Source organism: Myiozetetes cayanensis, unplaced genomic scaffold (genome assembly GCF_022539395.1).
Source record: "Myiozetetes cayanensis isolate MyiCay16 unplaced genomic scaffold, myiCay2020 scf45, whole genome shotgun sequence".
NCBI classification, from domain to species: Eukaryota; Metazoa; Chordata; class Aves; order Passeriformes; family Tyrannidae; genus Myiozetetes; species Myiozetetes cayanensis.
Genome location: NW_026087687.1, coordinates 471,793 through 493,803, shown reverse-complemented (window position 1 = coordinate 493,803; position 22,011 = coordinate 471,793). Strand labels below are relative to the sequence as shown.

At 52.5% G+C, this 22,011-nt stretch overlaps 1 protein-coding gene across 12 annotated transcripts in view; it reads left to right on the top strand.

Annotated features, from left to right (window-relative positions):
* DTNB (dystrobrevin beta) overlaps nt 1-22,011 on the top strand; it is a 140,553-nt gene that overhangs the window by 45,505 nt on the left and 73,037 nt on the right. For all 12 annotated transcript variants that reach the window (XR_007630746.1, XR_007630745.1, XM_050330863.1 and 9 more), the window contains one exon: nt 14,429-14,506. Coding sequence is in view for 10 of the 12 variants with exons in the window: in XM_050330863.1 (XP_050186820.1) it covers nt 14,429-14,506 (78 nt within the window). In the remaining 2 variants the exon portion in view is untranslated. The remainder of the gene's footprint in view (nt 1-14,428; nt 14,507-22,011) is intronic.

Below are 22,011 nucleotides of genomic sequence, written 5' to 3'. Positions count from 1 at the left end.
TGTGGGCTGGGTGAGGGAAGGCTGCAGGAGCTCATCCCAGAGCTACAAACTAAAGTCTTACCTCTGCCACAGACCACCAAGCTGGAGGAATTCTTCCCTTTGCCAGGACTCTTTAATTCATGAACGGATCAAACACGTGTCAGGCCCAGCAGGGCAGGGAAAGGTAAAGGCTGGAGCAGGTGTCTCACTTTGGGGGGTTGTGTTGTCATGCAAGAGCTACTGAAGAAGCTGGTTTAGAAGTGCCCCAAGTTTGCTTTGGGCTTCCAGCTGGGAACAGACAATCCTCAGCTTCCCAACACTGCATTGCCTTTTCCTCCCTACTCAACATTGCCTTTTGGGACTGGGACAGTGGGGACACATCTCAACACCTGCAGGGACTGGGACAGTGGGGACATGGCTGGACATCTCCTACAGGGACAGTGGGGACATGGCTGGACATCTCCTGCAGGGACAGGGACAGTGAGGACATGGCTGGACTCCTCCTGCAGGGACTGGGATGGCTGCCCGGACGCTCCTGGCAGCAGCGAGGCAGCTCAGAGACATCTGCTCTGTGCTGACAGCTTTAATTAAATTAAAAAAAAATGGTGCCCTCAAAAGTCAAAGTGTTGGGAAATAAGAGCCTGGTGCTACAAGGACAGCTGTGGGAAGAACAGATACTGACTTGGTGCAGAAACAATGTAAGTAGGGGTTTATATCAAACACTAAATCACATAAAAATAAAAGGAACTCAGGACAAAAAAGACCTACTGGGGTTTTTATAGAAGTGACACGAGACCTCCGGGGTTTTGTGTAAGTGATCCCATTGAAACAAAAAAATTGCTACTAATAAAAAGCACCCAGACATCCCAACACGTGGTTTGGAAGCGTGAGAAGAGCTGTGGGCAGTGCAGGACTCGGCTCACAGCAGGGGCTGCTCCAGGCCCCAGTCAGTCACTGTTCAGGTGTCGGCCATCAGGGCTTGATTACGTTTGATTCAGGTGCAGGAGAAGCTCATCAGCACCCAAGAGTGCTGGGGGAGAGGCTGGAAGGCTGAGATGGCTTCAGCTGAGTAAATAAAGAACAGAAATAGGAAAAACTGGGGGCAGTTTAACAATACTTGGCCAAATGTTCCAGGGAAAACAAGGCTTGGAAAACGAAAAAAAAAAAAAAACCAGCTGTGCTCATTGAAGAAGGAAGGAAACACAGAACTGGTAGCAAAGAATGTAAACTAATGGTTTGGAGGTTACTGGTGAGTCGTTTCCGGGCTGTGGTTTGGCCGGGGGCAGAAATTGTGCAACTGTGCTGGTGGGGAGGGACTGCCCTTCCCAACAGGAGCGGCTGAGGGAGCTGGGGGGGCTCAGCCTGGAGAAAAGGAGGCTCAGGGGGGACCTTCTGGCTCTGCAATCCCTGACAGGAGGGGGGAGCTGGGGGGGGTCGGGCTCTGCTCCCAGGGAACAGGGCCAGGAGGAGAGGGAACGGCCTCCAGCTGTGCCAGGGGAGGGGCAGGGGGGACATGAGGAGGAATTTGTCCCTGGAAAGGGTGGTCAGGCACTGGCAGGGGCTGCCCAGGGAGGTTTGGAGTGCCCAGCCCTGGAGGTGTCCCAGGCAGGCACTCAGGGCTCTGGGCTGGGGACAGGGTGGGCATCGGGCACAGGGGGGGCTCTGTGTGATCCTGGAGGGCTTTTCCCACCTCAGTGATTCTGGGATTCTGAGGTGACCCAGCAAGATCTGGAATTGCAGTGCCTGTGTTTTCAATCCAAACTGCATTTTGAGGTAATTTCTTAATTTAGATACTTAACTGCTGCTGGTTTATGTGTCTCAGAGCCCTGGAAAGGTCCCAGAGCCCTGGAACAACATCCATATGATCTCATTGCTGGGGGACATGGAGGATGAAGTCAGGGCAGTCTCTGACATGTCATGTTTACCAACAGAGCTGAGCTGAGCTGCTTGTTGATCAGTAAATAAAAAGGTAACTCGTGCCAGCCGAGCTCAGGCTTTGGCAGTTTGGTGGAGTCAGACCCAGCCTGGATCTTCCTGCAAGGTTAATTCTGATTAACGAAGTGATCTTGTTGCCATAATGTGTTTATTGTTACAAAACAACAGACAATGCACCACCCAGACAGGAGAACGGGAAGAATCCCTGAAGGGGGGCTTGGAAGGGGATGGACTTTAAGGTCCTTTCCAACCTAAGCCATTCTGGGATTCCATGACTCCCTGAAAATTGTGTAGCTCGTTGGCCTCAATGTAACTGCCAAAAGAAGGTGCTGGAGGGTGTTTTCAAGCAGAGCCCTGCAGAGATCAGGCTGAGTTCTGTGCCATTAACACTCATTTGCATGACCAGGAGGAACACTTACGAAATAGAGGGGAATGGGAAAATACTGGAGGAATGAAGCCAGTTGAAAGGAAAATGTGCTGGGCAGAATGGCTCAAAACCAGTTCTTGGAGGTCCTGGTCTGCAGGTGGCTCAGTGTGCGTTTTCAGGGTGATTTTGTGACCGTGGATGGTGACAACATTCAGCAGGACAAACAGGAGAGGTTCTCCTCTGTGCTTGGTGGGGGCAGGATCCTGGCTGGAAAACTGGAAGGACCAAAGGGTTTGAGAAGGTCAGTGGAAATGGCTGAAGGACTGGAAATGGGTTTGGGAAGAGGTGCAGCTTTACAGACAAGGACTCAGGGGGTGCAAGAATAACCCACGGGGGTTAAGGAAGGGTTTGATATTTCCAAAAATACCAGTCCTAGAGAAATTAAATATAATCCCAGGGAGCTTTGGCAGATGGGCTTAACAAAGGACATGGAGCAGAAGCTGAAAGGAGACACATTCAGAATAATAAATATGAATTAAAAAAATCAGAGAATCAGAGAGTGATGGAATGGTTTGGGTGGGAAGGGACCTTAAAGCTCACCCAGTGCCACCCCCTGCAATAGGTGGGGACACCTTCCACCAGCCCAGGCTGCTCCAAGCCCCATCCAACCTGTCCTGGAACACTTCCAGGGGTGGGGCAGCCACAGCTTCTCTGGGCAGTAAAAAAATTTTTTAATAGTTTTTAATAGTGAATGTAAGTCAGTAATTGTTAGAATGGATTTCCAAAGTGGTGGTGGAATTCCCATCACTGAACCTTTCAAAGCAGGAGGAGAGTGTTTTAAAATCCAATTCAGAATCAGGCTGATATCCTGTGTTTGATGGAAGCTGAGTTACCAGAGTGTTTGTTATTGCTTTAGGAGAGATGAAAAATGCAGACAAAACCGTTAATGGAGTGTCCGAGTCAGGACTTTTACAGGATTTGATGCGGGAACCCTGGACCTACATCCATAAGGGAATCAGGGAGTTGCTTTACTCATAATTCCAAGAATGAGTGAGTGTTTCTGAAGCAATCTCTACCCCTTTTCACCTGCACTGCTGGAGCTAGGCTGGGTCAGTAACATAAAACGTGGAAATTCAGCTCTTCCTGCTGTTTTGGTTCTCTTCTCTTCCTGTGATCTCCCTGCATCCTCCTCCAGGCTGTAGCTGTTCCTCTGCTCCCAGGGAACAGGGCCAGGAGGAGAGGGAACAGCCTCCAGCTGGGCCAGGGGAGGGGCAGGGGGAACATCAGCAGGAATTTGTCCCTGGAAAGGGTGGTCAGGCCCTGGCAGGGGCTGCCCAGGGAGGTTTGGAGTGCCCAGCCCTGGAGGTGTCCCAGGCAGGCCTGGCCGTGGCACTCAGTGCTCTGGGCTGGGGCACAGGGTGGGATCCATGGGCTGGGATGATTCTGTGTCCAGCTGGGACTTTCCTGGCTGCCAGAGGGTAATTCCATGTGAACTACACTCAGGTTTAGGTGTCAGTTCACTGAACAGAATTACTGGAACCCACAGGTTTCCCTTTTTTATGGAATTACCCTCTCTGTGGTGGAAAGCAGTAACACCTTTTGCAGTGCAAGTTTGATGAAGCAGAGGTTTTGTTTGCACGGATCAGTTTTCCTGGTTGGAATAATTTTAAAGTTTTCCATCACTGCTGTGGTGTTTCATGGATATGACAAGATCGTTTCTCCCTGGCTCTGGACCTGCCAAACACCACCCTCTGCCATTAAATCCTTGATTTTTCAAGTGCTGTGGGGACCCAGCTCCTGTGGGCGACACAACCCTGGCACGGGACGTGGGATATTCACTGTTCTTACCCAAAATAACTGTGCCAGCAGCGGCTGCCAGGCTGGACAGCTCAGAGCATGCCATGGTGGAGGTGTCCTGGCGTCCTCAGAGCCCCAGGGCTGTCTGCTCCGAGTCTCTCCTGGTGACAACCAGGCAGACACAGGGAAAGGGGACAGGGAGGGCTTCAGATCAGCTCTGGTGTGGCGTGACTGGAGCTGCTGCTCTGACTCCTCAGCTCCAGTGCAGGGCAGAGGGAGGGGGGAGCTGCTCTGCCTGTGGGGAATGGCCAGGGTAGATACGGAATTTGTGGGGTTTGTTGTGCACAGTGGGCAGTGCCACAGAGCCAGGGCCCGGCTGCTGGAGTCTGATTTCTCTTCAGATTGGGATAATGGAGTTCAGCCTGGAGAGGAGAGGGCTCTGGGGAGACCTGAGAGCCTCTTCCAGAGCCTGAAGGGGCTCCAGGAGAGGTAGAGAGGGACTGGGGACAAGGAATGGAGGGGACAGGACACAGGGAATGGCTTCCCACTGCCAGAGGGCAGGGACAGATGGGAGATTGGGAAGGGATTGCTGTGAGGGTGGGCAGGCCCTGGCACAGGTTGGGCAGAGAAGCTGTGGCTGCCCCTGGATCCCTGGCAGTGTCCAAGGCCAGGTTGGACGGGGCTTGGAGCACGCTGTGGATTTGGTTTTTCAGGTGCCTTTTGCTGTTGCAGTTGTGGAGTTGGGAGCAGAGGGGCTGGGCTGCTGCTCCTGCTGTGCCTGCATGGCCTGACTGCCCCTGGCAGGGCAGAACTTGGCTTTATTTGCAGTTCCTTTCTGTGTTTCCATGGCAGGCTGTGGGGATGGGCAGTTTGTGCTGCTGAGAGAAGGCTGTTTGTGATACTGTGCTACGATCCAGAGGAACCAACAGGAACCAGGTGCTGGGATTATACATCCATGGGGGTTCATTTTGAATTCTGTTTTATTCCTGTGCTAACAGTGTTACTGAGCAGCCCTCACTGACAGTGCCATGTCAGGGGACTGTGTTACATCATCCCCTTACAGGATATGGTCAATATTGATTTAATGATCATTTAACACCCTTGTATTCACAGTCATGGTGCTGGAAATAACTTTCATCCTGGGACAGAATATGGAGCATTGGTTAGAATTCCTTTTGCACTTGAGAAGGAGCTGAGCCCTTTTTTTAATCCTTGTGCTATTGATGCTGAAGCCAGACAAATTCCAGTTAAGAATCTACTTTTTATGATCAAGATAGAGATAGAATAAACAGCTAAGGGAAATTGTTGTAACCTTTTCTCTTTGATGCCTTAAATCCAGGTGGAAGGTGTCCCTACCCAGGGCAGGGGGTTTGGAATTGGATGGCCCGTAAGGTCCTTCCAACCCTACCCATTCTGGGATTCTGTTATTTATTCAAGCTTGTTGCAATTGGGCTTTAGACAAACCTAAAGGACTTGTCTTCAGTGCTGGAGTTTGTGAATGGAATTTAGTTTTGATTTGGTTGGTTTGTATGTGCCGGAGGCCGCATTTCATGGTGGAATAATCTCCATTATAGTGGCAATTTAGGAATCATATTTAATTTAACAGAAGAAATTCCTCCCTCTGAGGGGGGTGAGGCCCTGGCACAGGTTGACCAGAGAAGCTGTGGCTGCCCCTGGATCCCTGGAAGTGTCCAAGGCCAGGTTGGACGGGGCTTGGAGCACCCTGGGCTGGTGGGAGGTGTCCCTGCCCATGGCAGGGGGTGGGACTGAGTGGGTTCAAGGGAACCACAACGTTCTTCCTCTAAAATCCAGCACTTTCAGCTCAGTGTGGTGCTTTCCTTGTTGTGGTTATGTTTTCTCCCGATGAATATTGTGTTTCGAAGGGTAAGTTTTGGATGTTTATTTTAATTTATGTTCTATTAATTTATTCAAGAGGAAGAATGGAGTGAAACGTGAAGTGATGGTTGGTCAAAGGTTGGTGATCTTGAATGTCTTTTCCAGCCCAAGTGTTTGTTTATTTGTGAAAGGACTTGCTGTGGGCATTGGCTGCTGCTTGGGGCTGGTGCAGTGATGGGCACCCCGAGCCTCCTCCTCCTCCTCCTCCCGGCAGATCAAAACGATGTCAGGTTTTAAAATGTTAGATTTAAAATTATGTTAGAATAATTTAAATTTATTATTTAACGGAATTATTTAAATCTATTATTTAACGGAATTATTTAAATTAATTACTTTAAAAATGTTGGATTTTAAAAATTTAAAAACGCGACGAAAATTAGATCGTAAAAAAAAACAGTGAAAATTAGAACTTAAAGAAAATTAAAACTCAAAACGTAATGCAATTTAGAACTTAAGACGTAACGAAAATTAAAACTTATAATGAAAACAAAAAAAATTAATAATTAAGGAAAAAATAAGTGGAAAAGGCTTGAAGAAAGCCTTTGTTGCCGGGCAGTTCATCCTCGAGCGCCTTTCCCGGCTCCGGGCGTTTCCCGGGATAACATCGGCGGTGCCCGGGAGATGCCGGGTCACGTGGCGGGCCGTTCCCTTGGAGACGGCTCCATGCGGCGCATCCTTGGGGATGGCGCGGGCCGGGATGGCAGCGCGGGGGGACCGCGGGGCCGCCGCGCAGCGCTGCGGGCTCGTCCCGCCCCGGCTCGGGAGCGAGGGCCGCGCCGCGAAGGCTGAGGGGACCCCTCCGGAGCCGGCTCATCCCGGTGGGTTTGTGGCGGAGGGGCGTGGGGACCGCGGGAGGAGCGGCCCGAGCTGAGTCTGGGGGGCTCTGAACAGCTGGGAAAGAGAGAGAGGGGGCGTCGGGGCCGCTCCGAGAGGGATGCGGGGCTGGTTCGGGGAGGATGCGTGAGCAGCGGGAGAGGGACGCAAGAGTCACTCAGAGAAGGATGCGGGGTCAGCTCAGAGGGATACAGGATCGGCTCGGGGAAGGACGCGGGATCAGCTCCGAGAAGGATGTGGGAGCCACTTGGAGAGGTTCGGGATCAGCTTGGAGAGGGGACACGGGAGCAGCTCGGGGAGGGATGCAGATGGGCTCACAGGGAGGCAGGAGCAGCTCCCGGAGGGACACAGGAGATCCGGAGAGGGACACAGGAGATCCGGAGAGGGACACAGGAGATCCGGAGATGGGGACAGGAGATCCGGAGATGGGGACAGGAGATCCGGAGAGGGACACAGGAGATCTGGAGAGGGGGACAGGAGATCTGGAGAGGGACACAGGCGCAGCTCCAGGAGGGATGCAGGAGCCGCTCGGAGAGGGTGGTGGGGGTGTCCGCCTGAGCAGCCGGGGGTGGGGAAGGCACCCAGCGCTCCCTTCCCATCTCTCCCGTGAGTCATCCTGGAGCAGGGCAGAACAAAGTCCTTGGGAAGCACCGCTCTCCCCCGGTGCCTTGTTTACAGTGAGGATTCTGTGAATGGGTCATTCATTATTCCCACATGGCATTTCCGGGGGGAACAGCCGCCTTCGCCGTGGCGTTTCGTAGTAAATAATGTGCGTGTTGCAGATGGCTGGAGGTGCAGAGGCGCAGGAACGAGCTCTGCCCGTGCCGGTTCTCTGGGCAGGTGCTGCCGCTCCATTTCCCTGCTGGAGAAGCAGCTGAATGAGGCAGCTCATCAGTGGTTTGTTGGAGGTGTTGCACACAAAGAAATTGGCTATGTTAAAAAAAAACAGTGCAGTTTTCATGGTAAAATTGCTCAGAAACTCTATAATCTGTGCAATAAATTGCATTTATTTTCACTGGGTATTGTTATAGCACTTGGGGATTTATTTTCCTCAGTTCTCATTTGTAAAATCCCAGTTATCTGTGCATGTTCTCAGGATTGTGATTGGATTTTTAACTTCACTTTATGTTTTATTTATTTCTGACCATCTGAACAGAAGCACTCTCAACTCTTTTTAAAAATTACTACAAACCCTGTAAAATTAACATTTAAATTTGTCGTTCCTGCTGCTAAAATCACCTCAATTTGCAGTTTTCCAGGGGACGCAGCACAAAGATCAATCCCTGAGTGCCCTGCCCAGGCACGTGGTTGTCATCCCAGCAGCAGGAACGAGACGTTGTCGGATCCAAACACGTTTGAAACGTTTCCCTTTGGCAAATATTTAGGCTGCTATTTTTGGATTAGAGGTTTTTAACCTACATTGTTGGTGGATTAGGGGTTGTTTGTGATTTTCTCTGCCTGCCTTTGTGTCAGGGATGGCTTTGGGCTGTTTGCTCCTGAGTGGCATCAGCAGAATCAGGCACAGGTAAAAGGGGCTGTAACAGCTCCATAAAGGCACGTGGAGAACCCAGCTCAGAACTGAACTGGGCACGAGCCCAGGGGTGCCCAGGTGGGCAGGAGGCCCCTGGGCTGTGGCAGCAGGTGTGGGTTGGACATCAGGAGGAATTTGTCCCTGGAAAGGGTGGTCAGGCACTGGCAGGGGCTGCCCAGGGAGGTTTGGAGTGCCCAGCCCTGGAGGTGTCCCAGGCAGGCCTGGCTGTGGCACTCAGTGCTCTGGGCTGGGGGACAGGGTGGGGATGGGACACGGGGGGGACTCTGTGTGATCCTGGAGGTGTTTTCCAACCTCAGTGAGTCTGGGATTCTGGGATTGCCAAGAGAAGCAGAGGCAGTTCCTCATTCCCAGTCCACCAATAATCCCCCTGTTGAACGATACAAGCACAGGAATTGGCTGTTTTCTGCTGTTGAACAAAGAGAGCCAAGCAGGAGTTCCTCTGACACCCAAACTTCCTGCTTTCTCCTGAAAGTTGCTCCCATGAATTGCTTGGGAATGGGGTGGTGAGATCCAGCTTAATACTACAATGTCATTCCCTTTCTGTAGGAAAAAGCCTGCTGGCTCAGCAGCCCCCTGGACGTGTTTGCCCTTGGTGCTCTCACTGCAGATTTGTCAGGTGCTATTTTTAACCAATTCCTGATTTTCTGTTGTAAATGCTCTGTCAGGAAGCGGCGTGTTCCAGGGAGGAGCTGCTGGCAGGTGCTGGAATGCTCAGGAGGCCGTGCAGGGCAGTGGTCAGAGCCCTCCTGAAGCCTCAGACACCCAGCATTTCAACTGCAGTGCAATATTATAGATGTCTGCTGAAACAAGGCTGGAATGTGGTGTGCTCTGACCCCGGCTGGAACCAGAACCTCTGGAGGAAGGACCAGGTGAAGGCTGCAGGGACTTTTGTCACTTGGTTCTCTGCCGCCCAGGGGTGGCCACAGATGGCTTTCTGTTCTCATTTCATTTGCATAATTAATTGGTCTGCACAGCCTGAGAATTCAGGTTGCCCCTATTTTGGTTTGATTCTTTTTTTGTTCCTTGCCCCAAAAATAACCTGAGTTAAGTACCAGCAGCTCCGAGCTCCTCCTTGCTGGACGTGCCCTTGGACTTTAAACGGGCTCTTTTTATTTAACAGCAGAAATAACAGGCAACAAATTCCCACTTTTTCATGGAGTTCCCTTCTCTGGACATGCTGCATCCTTACATTTGTGTCTGATGGATCTTCTCGTGCCACACACTTGACTTCAGCCATTGTAAAAAAATCCCATAGATATGACAAACAAAGGTCTCCAAAACTTCTCCTGGCTGGAAGTTTTCCCCTCGCAAGTTTGGGCAAAAGAACTCAAAGCATCCACACAGATGCTCCTGCAGTTACATCCTGATACCCAGGTCATGGAGGGACTCACTACAGATGTTTGACCTCAGCCACAAACACAACAGAGGTCAGGAGATTTCTTTGAATAGCTTCCTGTGCAAAGCAGAAAATACCAACAAAAAAACACAAGGTATTGCCTGAAAAGCTTTAAAGTTTCCAGTTAAAGAGCTCGTCCCAGCCATGGGAACTGTCCTGGGGCTTTCCTGCACCTCCCTCCCTGCAGCTCCTGCTCTTCGGGTTTCATTGTCTTTGCTTGTTCGCTGCGGTTTGGTTTTATTAGAAATAAATCAGATTTATGTGCAGGCTGCCATCAAACCACCACGTAATTGGCCGTTAAAGAGGAGGTTTGGGATTACGAGTCTCTCAGTGAAAAGAACGTTTTCCAGCTTTGAGTTGTCCCTGTGCTTCTTCCCTGAGGCATCCCTGCCTTTCAGCCTCCCTCTGGAGCTGCAGCCCCCGAAATGTGTGATTCCAGCAGGGCCCCCTCGCCCCCCAGAACCTCCTTTGTGCTTTGCTCGTGGTTGGTGCTGGTGGGTCCCAGCATCACACAGGGATGTGCTCCAGCTCCTGCCAGGGACCCTGGGCAGTCATTTTGCCATGGACTCATGGAATAGCCTGGGCTGGAAGGGACCCACAGGGATGATCCAGTCCTGGCCCTGCCCAGGCACCCCAACAATCCCCCCCTGTCCCTCAGAGCGTTGTCCAAAGGCCCCCTGAGCTCTGTCAACCTCGGGGCTGTGCCCACTGCCCTGGGCAGCCTGTTCAGTGCCAGCCACCCTCTGGAGAAGGACCTTTCCCTGAGATCCAGCCTGACCCTGCCTGGCACAGCTCCAGCCGTTCCCTGGGGGCTGTCCCTGGTCCCAGGGAGCAGAGGTTGGAGCTGCCCCTCAGGAGGAGGCTGCAGACCCCAGTAAGGTCTGTTTTCCCAGGATGAAGCCTGTTTGTGTCCCTAGTTCATTAATTCTGTGGAAAAGGCTGATTCCACCCTCCCCCCCCCTCTGCTTTCTGTTGTGAATTTTATTTTTCATTACCATTATCAGCTCTCACATTCTTCAATATTTGTCTTTTCTTTCCTTGGCCTGCCTTGATGCCTCCCGTGGAACAGACGTATCGATCCTGGATCTGCACCCTCAGGCACTCGGGAGAGGGGAAAGGCAGCAGGAGATCATTATTTAGATTTGAATAATAAATAAAGGGCCTTAGTTATGAAGTTTGGTTATATAATATACACTGCACAAAAGAAGCTGTTTCCTCATTTCCACCTCCTTCATGATAGTTTTGGAGTACTGGGAGGATAAGAGTTCACCCAGCAAATAACAGGAAGAGAATTTTCCCCTTAAATAGTGCATGGAATTTGTTCAGGAGGGAGAGAACATTGGACAGAAAGTGCTCGGTGCTGTCGAGTGTGTGCTGTGACCTCCTCACGTCGGAGCTGATGAGTCTCAAAGCACGTGGGGATCCAACCTGATGGACTTCCACGAGTGTTCCAAGGACTGTGGAGCTCTTCAGGCAAAGAGAACAGAACAGCGGGGGAAGTGCTTGGGTCCTGGGTTTAGATTTGGGTGTTATGGAGAAATTCCTGGCTGGGAGGCTGGGGAGTCCCAGAGAAGCTGTGGCTGCCCCTGGATCCCTGGGAGTGTCCAAGGCCAGGTTGGACGGGGCTTGGAGCAACCTGGGCTGGTGGGAGGTGTCCCTGCCCATGGCAGGGGAGGAATGGGATGAGCTTTGAGGTCCCTTCCAGCCCAAACCAATGTGGGATTCTGGGGCAGTTCAGCCCTGGCATAGGTTGCTTGGAGGGGTGATGGGGCCTCCATCCTTGGCGTGTGAGGATCCTGATGGGGAGCCTGCTCTGGCTGATCCAGCTGGGCAGGGAGGGGGGATTGGGTGCCCTCAGAAGGTCCCTTCCAGCCTCGCTGTTTCTGTCACCTGCAATGCCCAACTGCAGGAAGCAACTTCAGAAATTCCCAAATCATCAGTTAACCCTGTGGTTTTGTGTTCCCTCTCTGAGATGTGGGGCTTTGCTGCTGATGCAGCACCATCCTCTGGCACAGTCCCCATGCAAAGCTGTCAGACTCAGGGAAAACAAGAGGCAGAACCCGGGACAGGAGCCCTCAAGGAAGCTCTGCATGCAGCTGTGTTTGGGATGTTCCCGGGCCTCTGACTCGTCTCATCCACACTGGGGACGTTTCCTGCCTTCCAAGAGTCTGAACTGTTCACTGGGAGCCGTTCCTGGGTCCTGCTCACTCCCAAACTCCTCCCAGGAGTTGTTTGGGAAAGGGCCCTTTGACAGGGACCAGAACTGCGCTGGGGTTTGCTGACCATCACTCCCATTCCTCCTGCCTGGATAGCTGGGATTTCTGGTGAGCTTTTCAAGGCAGAAAAATCCCTCCTCCGTAGCTGGTTCCAAAATACTTTTGCATTCAAATATTCATTTAAATATTTAAAAATTAATTTAAACATTTTAATATATTTTAAAGGTTGTTCTGTTTTGTTTTGTTTTGTTTTCACATCTCTTGGGAGCATCTCAGAAGGGGAATTTTAAACTAGAAGTTTTGGTAAAGTGGGGTTGAGCTGCACTGCAGGGCCAAAGGAGCAGATGTCACACAGGGGCAGATCTGCCATAGGAGCAGATCTGACACAGAGCAGATCTCACTGCTCCACTGCTGTTGTGTGTCTTGGTTCCATGAATAATTCAGGTTTTCATCCTGCTGCTCTCATGATCAAGGCGATGTTTCTGTCGTGGCTGTACCAGCAAACACGGTGCCATCCTGACAGATGTTTTCAAAAGATATTCCCTAAAAATAGATAAATGGCCTCAAGAAATCCTCAGGCCTGGGAGAGGCTTTATTGGGCTTGATGAGAAGGTGGAATCACAGAATCACTGAGGTTAGGACAGACCTCCAAGACCATCGAGCCCAACCTTTGACCAATCTCCACCTTGAAACCTTTAAAAAGCTGTTCCTAATTTTTCCCTTTGCCTTTATCACTGTTAGCAAGGATTGAGCTGGAAAATTTGGGATACTGGTAGTTGCAGAACTGGAGGGAACTGGTGGAAATGCTGCTAAAACCAGATTGCAAATGGTGAATTGCATCCACTGGCTCATTAGAAGAGTCTTATAAAACACTGAGGAGGTGTTTTGTGTGTTCAAGGAAATCCTATGTCCCTCCCAAATGAAAATCCCAGCCAACATCCATGGAAATGTGGCTGGAAAACACAATTTTGGTGGCAGAAGCTGCTGCTCGTGGGAGGTGTTCCTCTCAGAGCTGCACGTGGGGGCTGTGGGGCAGGAGGATGCGAAGCTGGGAAGGGAATCTTTGGGAGAACAGCAGAGTTTGGCCCTGCAGATGTGGGTGGGACATTCCTGGTGCTTGGTCAAGGGGAAGTAAATGGGGAGCTGAGGAGGGGAGGGAGAGCCCCGTTAATTAACTGCTCGTTACCATGGGTGTTTTTTTCAGTGGTTGTTTGATTCCCTGGATTCCTGGGCTCTGAGAGTGGTTAAATGAAACAAGCTGGGGAGCTTTAAGGCAGTTCCTGGCTACTCCAAGAGAGGAGCAGGATCAGGGTGCTGAGCAGGGAATGCCAGGGGAGGCAAAGGCTGCAAACAGGTCGAGCTCCCTCTGTGCCCTCGTGCTGCAGGAAGCTGGAGCTGGCATTCCTGGGGATGAATTCCAGGGTTAACTGCAGTGTGAATGCAAAGGTGATGGCAAATACAAACCTGTGGGGATTGTAATCCGTGTTCCAGGAGAGCTGCAGAGGGACTGGAGACAAGGCATGGAGGGACAGGACACAGGGAATGGCTTCCCACTGCCAGGGGGCAGGGACAGATGGGAGATTGGGAAGGAATTGCTGGCTATGAGGGTGGGCAGGCCCTGGCACAGGTTGGGCAGAGAAGCTGTGGCTGCCCCTGGATCCCTGGAAGTGTCCAAGGCCAGGTTGGACGGAGCTTGGAGCACCCTGGGCTGGTGGGAGGTGTCCCTGCCCATGGCAGGGGTGGGGCTGGATGGGCTTCCAGTGTCATTTCCAAGGTTGGGGGTTGTCTTTGGGTGTCACTGGAGGGTAAATGTAGGCAAGTATTGATTCCATGACTGGAGCTGCTGCAGTTCTCCTGTCCCAGCAGCTCAAACCCCGAGGCAGAGCTGGCCAGGGACATTCCCTGTGGGCTCCCCTGCACAGACACCAGCACAGAGGCAGCCTCAGCACCCTGGCACTGGGAAACTCGGGGTTTAAGGATGCACATAAGTGGCTCATCAGTCCATGGCTGGGTTTTATGGGACAGGGAGGAACACGAGGCTCTATCCATTTGTTTATTCCAACCCACTTGATCTTGTTAAAATGAACCCCAAGCAGGTGGTGTGTGTGTGGTGGTTGTATCAGTGGGTGCTGCTTGTAACAAATCTTGGCTTCATTTCTTTAAACATTTGAAAGAACTGCCCTAATTCGAATGGTTCCTACATTGGCTTGAACTACTTGACAGCACCAAAGGTGAGTTGTGTGCTCTGAAATGTTGAGTTTTTTTAGTGTAACAGGGGTTGTGAGAAGCACCAGAGCAGGCCAGGTTCTTCAGGTACCACTGGGTGAAGCAGTTCCTGCTGCTGCTCTCGGCCTGACACTGTCCCAGGACACAGGGCTGGGCTTTTCCCAAGGGCTGGGTTGTGTTTTTGTTTCATTTTTGTGAGTCCCTAATAGGCATGGATGTTTCCATTGCAGCCCTCCTCGGCCTGTGAGTAACATGAACGAGCCCATGGTGACCCACGTGTCCTCGGGAGCGCCCACGCCCACCAAAAGGTACTTGTGCAGCTCGGGGGGGATTTCTGTGGGAAGGGGATGAGGTCCAGAGCGTTTCATCCCCTCTCATCCGTCCCAAAGCACTGCAGGACAGGGGTGGGGCAGAGTGGAAAGCAGGAATCCCTCACAGGAATCTTTCTGCTCTCTCCAGGGTGATTTTCATTTACTGAGTCCACGTTATTGCACGAGTGCCACTGGGGAAAACACAGGCAGAGCATTAAAGAGGGTTTTGTTTTCCTCTTTAAGTGGAACATGACTTCCCAAGCTCTTCTGGGAGAGGCTGGTCGTGTTGTCTCTGGTCCTGGGCTGCTCTTCTTGCCAAGGGTGATTCTGTTCTGCTGGGGACATTCCACGTGGTGGTGGCCCCACGTTCTCCACCCCACACACAGCTCAGCTCCCAAAGCTCTCTGGAGCTCCCCATGTCCTACCAGAGGCGTTTAGGGTCGGGTTGAACTTGGGTTTGTGTTTAATCAGTGATATTTATGTCAATTATCATGCAGATGAGGGTCAGTACATGAGCAAAAAGCTCCCTGAATGGTGTGTTTGCACTTTCCTGTCTTGCTAAGGGAGAACAGCGAGGTGGAGAAGGTGCTTGACAAAGCTGTGAATGAGTAAATGCTCCTGCAGGGAATGAGGAGCCCAACTGTCACTGTGTCAGTGGCCAGGGGTGCTCCAGAGGCAAAGCAGAGCTGCATTTCCAGCAGACAGAACCAAGATCCATGGGCTTCCCTTCTGCTTTCCTTGACAAAACAAGTCAGTCATGTCTGTGGGTTCTATCTGCCCCTGTTGAAATTATCCCCAAATTTGCCTGTCAATCCTTCCCTGGGGTGTCTGCCAGCACTGCCAGATGTGCAATAACTGTGTCACCTCAAACAGGGCTGTGGGGAGTCCCCATCACTTTCCAGATGCAGTTGGACAAGTGTGGGATAACCTTTCTTAGGACCCTTTCTCATGAAAGGTGGGACCAGACCATCTTGGGATTCAGGAGGAATTCAGGGTTCTCCTGCAGCCTCTTCATCCTCTGGCTGGAATGGTCCAACTCTGTCCCCTCTGACTCGGGAGGGACACTTCAGGTGGCCACAATCACCCTCTTCCTTAGTTTCTCCTTCATGATTTAACCTTTTCTTCCCATTTTCTTACCCAGAGTGGGTAATTCACACTTCACAGGACCCTGAATTCCGCGGTCCTGGAGCCCCTCTCGGTGTCTGGGATGATCCTGGAGCCCCTCTCAGTGTCTGGGATGATCCTGGGGTCACCCTGTGCTGTTCTGGCTCACCAGCTTTTCATCCCTTCCCAGCACAGGGTGAGTTTCTGTGCTGGTGGATGGCACAGGTCCCTCTGTCTCATGGAGAGATGTGTTCCCATCCTGGCCCTGCTTCCTCCCACTCCAGGGGTTCTTTCTCACATTGTGTCTGCTGTGCTGTCTGCACAAATCCTGGCTGAGCTGGAAGGAGAGCCCACAGGAACAAACACTTTATTACTGAAGAGCAAAGGAGAGGATTCCAGTACTGGCTTTGTGCCACGTGCCAGTATTGATCCTGAAGTGCATTTTACCTGAGGAAAACAGGGGCTTTAAACCTTTCTTCTCTTGTCAACACCCAGAAACTCCTTCAGGATACATCTCTCACACGCTCATCTGTCAGCTGTGCCCCTGGGGCAGGGCCTTGCCTACCTTCTCCCTCTTTATCTGAGAAGGGAGAGGGATTCCTGGGAATCAATTCTCATTTGCTGACTCAGGCCTCTTGCTTCTGTGGGAGGGAGCTGAGTGAGAGCATCCAAAAACCTGAATGGTGACAAAAACAGGCTCCTTCAGCCTTTGGGGCTGATTCTTGGCCACAGCCACCGCCCAGCAAGGGTGATTCTGTTGATCCCATGACTGGAATGGCACCAGGAAATTGCAGGCAGCTCGAATTTTGGAAACCTTACAGAGAAATAGAGGTGACTTCTCATTTCAAAGCACTGAATTCTTCTGTTTTCTGGTAAATAACCCTTCCCTCAGTGACTCGGGATGAAGACCTTTGGAGCACATACCCTGTGCAGATCCCATCCCCACAAAGGCTTGGACGTCGGAATAAACATGGAATAAACAGCAAAGCAACAACCTGACTCTGCAAAGTTTGCTCTTCCCGGGAGGTGAGACCATTCCAGAGGTCTGGAATGGCACCAGGCCTGGCCAGAGCCAAGCTTTGGAAAGCCAGAACGCCCCTGACTTGGAGGCATCAGCAGAGCTCCCGGGTCAGCTCATCCTCTGTGGTCTCTGCTCCCATCTCAGCACCTGCCTCTTCCCAGGGTGCTCCCTCATCCCTCTTCAGGCATCCCAGACTGCTGGGATGGAAGTTTGCTCCCCCTGGCAGGCTCTGCAGGAGTTCATGGCAGGAGGATTCTTCTCCCTCTTTCTGCTCACTGCCAGGAAGGCAGGGGGTGTTTCTCCTCTCCTGGGGCTGGGGGAGCAGGCAGGCTGCCCCAGGAGAGGTGCTGATGTTTGTCTCCATCACTGCAGCTCCTCAGGCTCTCAGCTTCCAGAGCTTCTCCATCCCCACAACCCTGGGATGTACCCGAGGCTCAGGAGCAAACAGGGTTTTCCCAGAGCTTCCCTGTCTGTCCAGCTGAGGTTCTGCAGGGAGGGATCCATGAAAGCTGGTTCAGGTTGCAGCACATGTGTGATCCAGGCTGTCTCTGTCTCTGCAGGCCTTCCCTGCTGGCACTGCTGAGTGGAACTGCACTGAAAAGTCCTTCTAAAGTAGCATAAACGATCTTAATCCCACCCAAAGCAATGCTGCTTCCAGGTTTCACTTGGTACTGCTAAAACCTTGGCTCAGGTCAAGTGTAAGTGTTTTAAAAGGAATATGGAAACACTGCAAAACTGATTAAAAGAGAAAAAGACAGTTGGGGAAATGTGATGCTAAAGGAGCATTATCTGTTCAGGTTGTTAAGGAGGTGTGAGTTTTTGGCTATGTGACAGTAATTTATAAATGGAGATATCATGGAATGGTTTGGGCGGGAAGGGACCTTAAAGATCATCCCCTTCCACCCCCTGCCATGGGCAGGGACACCTCCCACCAGCCCAGGTTGCTCCAAGTCCCATCCAGCCTGGCCTTGGACACTTCCAGGATCCAGGGGCAGCCACAGCTTCTCTGCCCAACCTGTGCCAGGGCCTGCCCACCCTCCCAGCCAGCAATCCCTTCCCAGTCTCCCATCTCTCCCTGCCCTCTGGCAGTGGGAAGCCATTCCCTGTGTCCTGTCCCTCCATGCCTTGTCCCCAGTCCCTCTCCAGCTCTCCTGGAGCCCCTTTAGGCCCTGCAAGGGGCTCCAAGGTCTCCCTGGAGCCTTCTCTTCTCCAGGTGAGCCCCCCCAGCTCTCCCAGCCTGGCTCCAGAGCAGAGGGGCTCCAGCCCTGGCAGCATCTCCGTGGCCTCCTCTGGGCTGTCTCCAGCAGCTCCACGTCCTTGTGTTGCTGTTCCCCAGGGCTGGGGCAGCTCTGCAGGGGGGTCTCAGCTGAGGGGGCAGAGGGGCAGGATCCCCCCAGCCCTGCTGCCCACGATCCCTGTGGGACCAGCCCAGGGCACGGGGGGTTCTGGGTGTGCCCACCCCCACAGGTGCCTCACTCCAGGTGGGGCTCAGGAGGAACAGGGGATCTGAAATCCTTGGCTCTTGCCTCAGCTTGAAAGAGGCCCTGTGTGTCTCTCAGCATCTGCCCACCCTTGCTTGGGATCATCTTCCCCAGTGCTTTGAGCTGCATGGACTGGAGCCTGGATGTGCTGGAGCGTTCTTGGCTCATCCATCACCCAGCTTGTCGGGGTGGAGCAGCTCTGGCTGTGTCTTTGTACCCTCCTTTCCTTTCCTTTCAGCCTGGAGAAGGGACAGGTGGCAGCAGTTAATGATAGGGTGAGGTGAGGTGGGAGAAATGGGCTCTTCCCCCTCGGAAAACGCTGCCTATTCCTGTCCTGTCAGGCCCCACGTGTGTGATTACAGCGTTCTCCCCAGGATTTATTGCAGTTCCTCTTGCCCCAGGTTAATCCCTGATGGAAGGGCTCATCAGTGACTGAAATCAGGGGCCTCATTTCCCTGGCTGGAGGCTCTGTCACATCCTGGCAGCTCGAGATGGATCCAGTGGGGTCGCTCCGGGTGCTCCTGGGAGCGGGACAGGGTTTGGAGCTGCATTTCCGTGTGCTGGGGCTCTTCAAACTGCCCCCCTTCTCACTGGGCTCCTGTTTGAGAGCCAGATTGGTTCATAAAATTATAATATACTTTCTATACCGTAGCAAATGGTGGATGGAAGTGTTGGAAGTTGCATTTTTCCCTATCTGGGGACACAGAATTCCTCCTGAGGACAGGAAGGGTTGGGCTCAACCCATCCTTGAGTGTCCTCAGTCCTGAAAAGGACCCAAAGGGCATCAGCAAAACACAGGAGCTGGACAGAAAACTCCTTTTGTCATTTCCTGCTGGTCAAGAACATGAGAATAACCTCCCCTCCACCACTGTATTTTTGGGAATAAGCCTGAACTGAAAGAATAGGATTTTTAATGCCTGAATTTACTTCTTTTTGTGAACTCAAAAGCAAAAAACAAACAAATCCAAGGAGCCCTCCTCAGTGTTCCTGTTCAGTCTCCTGGAGGAACATCTTTCATTTCCAGCCTCCTCATCCTCTGCTTTCAGTGGGGAAATATCCAGAGGGGCAATGAACTGCAGATCCCCCTTCCAGTGGCTGTGTTTTTGCAGGAGGCAGGAGCTCTCTGTCATCCCCAAAGTGCTGCAGACAGAATGGGGTCAGGGGGAGTTGTTTCTGGTAAGAGCAGAGTGGTGGGAGCAGCAGTGGAAGCTCCAGCCACGCTCAGCTGGGGGCTGTTTCCACATCTGTGATGTAACTTCACCATTCTCGTGTTTTCCATCTTCAAAACGAAGGATTCCGAGAGGAAAAGGCCGATTGATCCGCTGGGATGTTCAGTGTGGGAGTGTTGTGTCAGGTGTGGGAGGGGGGTGCTCTGGATGTTTGTTTAAAGATTTATAGAGGGGACATTTGAGTGCAGCCCTGGTGATGTTTGTTACCTGTGCTCACAGAGTCACAGAATCCCGGGATCCCTGAGGCTGGAAAAGCCCTCCCAGCCCATGGATCCCCCCCCGTGCCCCATCCCCACCCTGTGCCCCAGCCCAGAGCACTGAGTGCCACGGCCAGGCCTGCCTGGGACACCTCCAGGGCTGGGCACTCCAAACCTCCCTGGGCAGCTGTGCCAGGGCCTGACCACCCTTTCCAGGGACAAATTCCTCCTGATGTCCCCCCTGCCCCTCCCCTGGCACAGCTGGAGGCCGTTCCCTCTCCTCCTGTCCCTGTTCCCTGGGAGCAGAGCCCGACCCCCCCCAGCTCCCCCCTCCTGTCAGGGATTGCAGAGCCAGAAGGTCCCCCCTGAGCCTCCTTTTCTCCAGGCTGAGCCCCCCCAGCTCCCTCAGCCCCTCCTGCTGCTCCAGCCCCTTCCCAGCTCCGTTCCCTTCCCTGCCCACGCTCCAGCCCCTCCCTGTGTCTCTGGTGTGAGGGGCCAGCCCTGCCCCAGCACTGGGGGTGCCCCAGCAGTGCCAGCACAGGGAGGGCACTGCCCTGGCCCTGTCACACAGCAGTGCCCCATTGGCCTCGTGCCCCCCTGGGCACAGCCAGGATCGTGTCCAGCCCCTGCCACCAGCACCCCCAGGGCCTTTCCCAGCTCTCCAGCCCCTCTGCCCCAGCCTGGAATGTTCCATGGGGTTGTTGTGATGCAAGTGCAACAAAACTCAGCATTTCTCTGATCTTTACAGCCAAAGAGCCTTTCTGAACAGATGAGATAATTCTGTCTCTTCTGGAAGACCAGGCCAAGCCCACTCAATGTTATTTGGTTTAGATCATTTCTTTTAAATCACTTCAGGAATGGCTTTTTTCCCTCCTGTTGTGGTCACTGTGCACTGTTCTTCTTTCAATAATTGTGTTCCCAGGGACAACCTGTCCCCACTTAGGTCTAAATACCCTCCCACATGGTGTGTTCTCTCAGGAGCCACAGCCAGTCTGGGGGTTACAGAGCATCTTTTACATTTACAGCCATCAGACAAGTTAAATGTGGGGTTTTCTTTTGTTCAGAAGGATCCAGGGAGACCTTGGAGCCCCTTCCAGAGCCTGCAGGGGCTCCAGGAGAGCTGGAGAGGGACTGGGGACAAGGCATGGAGGGACAGGACACAGGGAATGGCTTCCCAGTGCCAGAGGGCAGGGATGGATGGGAGGTTGGGAAGGGATTGCTGGCTGGGAGGGTGGGCAGGCCCTGGCACAGGTTGGGCAGAGAAGCTGCAGTGATGTCCCTGCACCTTTGTGGGGGTGACAGAGCAGACCTGAGCCAGGTGTCCATTCCAGGACAGGAGGAGCCCAGCAGTGCCTGTTTTGCTTTCCCTGGGACTGGGGTGCTCTCAGCTGGCTCAGGGGGAGCCTCCAACACTCTGTGTTCAGGGACCAGCAGCTCCTCCTGGGCTCAGAAAGGTCTTTAAACAGAACCCCTGTTAAACACCAGGCCTACAAAAGCTGTCACCAAGTGCTCCCAGTGATACAACAAAGCCCTGCATTCTTGTTTCTGATTTCTAAGGAGCCTGGAGACCGTTTGGTCACTTTTTGTCGGGTGAAACAGTTCTTACAGCCTAAAATCACAATTATTTGCAGCTTAAGAGCTGAAGTCGGAAGGAACATGATGTCACCTGCCTAGAACGTGTTTCAAAGCCACCTTTTTGCAGAGCTTTTATTTCCACTAACCCTAACTTGGATTATTTTCAGTCTTCTGCTGCTGAGACCACTGATGCTCTGCTCTCCCTCCTCTCTCATACCCCTTGGTTTGTTCTGTGCTGTGTCCAGCACCACCCTGGAGTTCTGTTTGCACATGTGGGCACAGCTGGGCAGTTCCCAGGCCTTTCATCAGACCTCCCAAAACTTTCCTCCACCCTCAGCTCTGACTGGTGGTTCCAAAATACTGATGTCATTGACGCTGTCCCGGGGGTTGTTCAGGTTCTGTAACCCAGAGTGATTTTTATTGGCCTGGCAGCTCGATTTATCTTCTAGCAACTTCCAGTGTGCCTTTTTTCCCCTTTGTCCCTGTGTCCACATTCATCCTTCCAGCACCTCCTACCTGTCCAGCCCCCAGTTCTGCCTGGGAGTGGCTGACATTCCTGTCACTGCCCACTCTGCCATTTCCCTTGGGCACAGGTGGAGCACATTCCTCCTCTTCTATCCTGCTTCCTCAGCCTCTGTGATCTCTAGAGATCCCAGGGCCATTTTAGCCATAATTTTAGCCCCAAAAAGGTTGGTGGGGAGGAGAGTTCAAGAGCACGAGCCTGGCACTGCTTGCTGGGGAGGTGTGGCCAGGTATGTCGTGCCATGAGTCACAGTACATCCCATAGTGCCCTATATAGGCCCAGCTAACACCAAAATAGGCTCTATTTCTAGAGAAGGGATAAAAATACCTCTTTGTCAGAGCCAGGGGAGATCCCAGCTCGCAGGTGATCGTG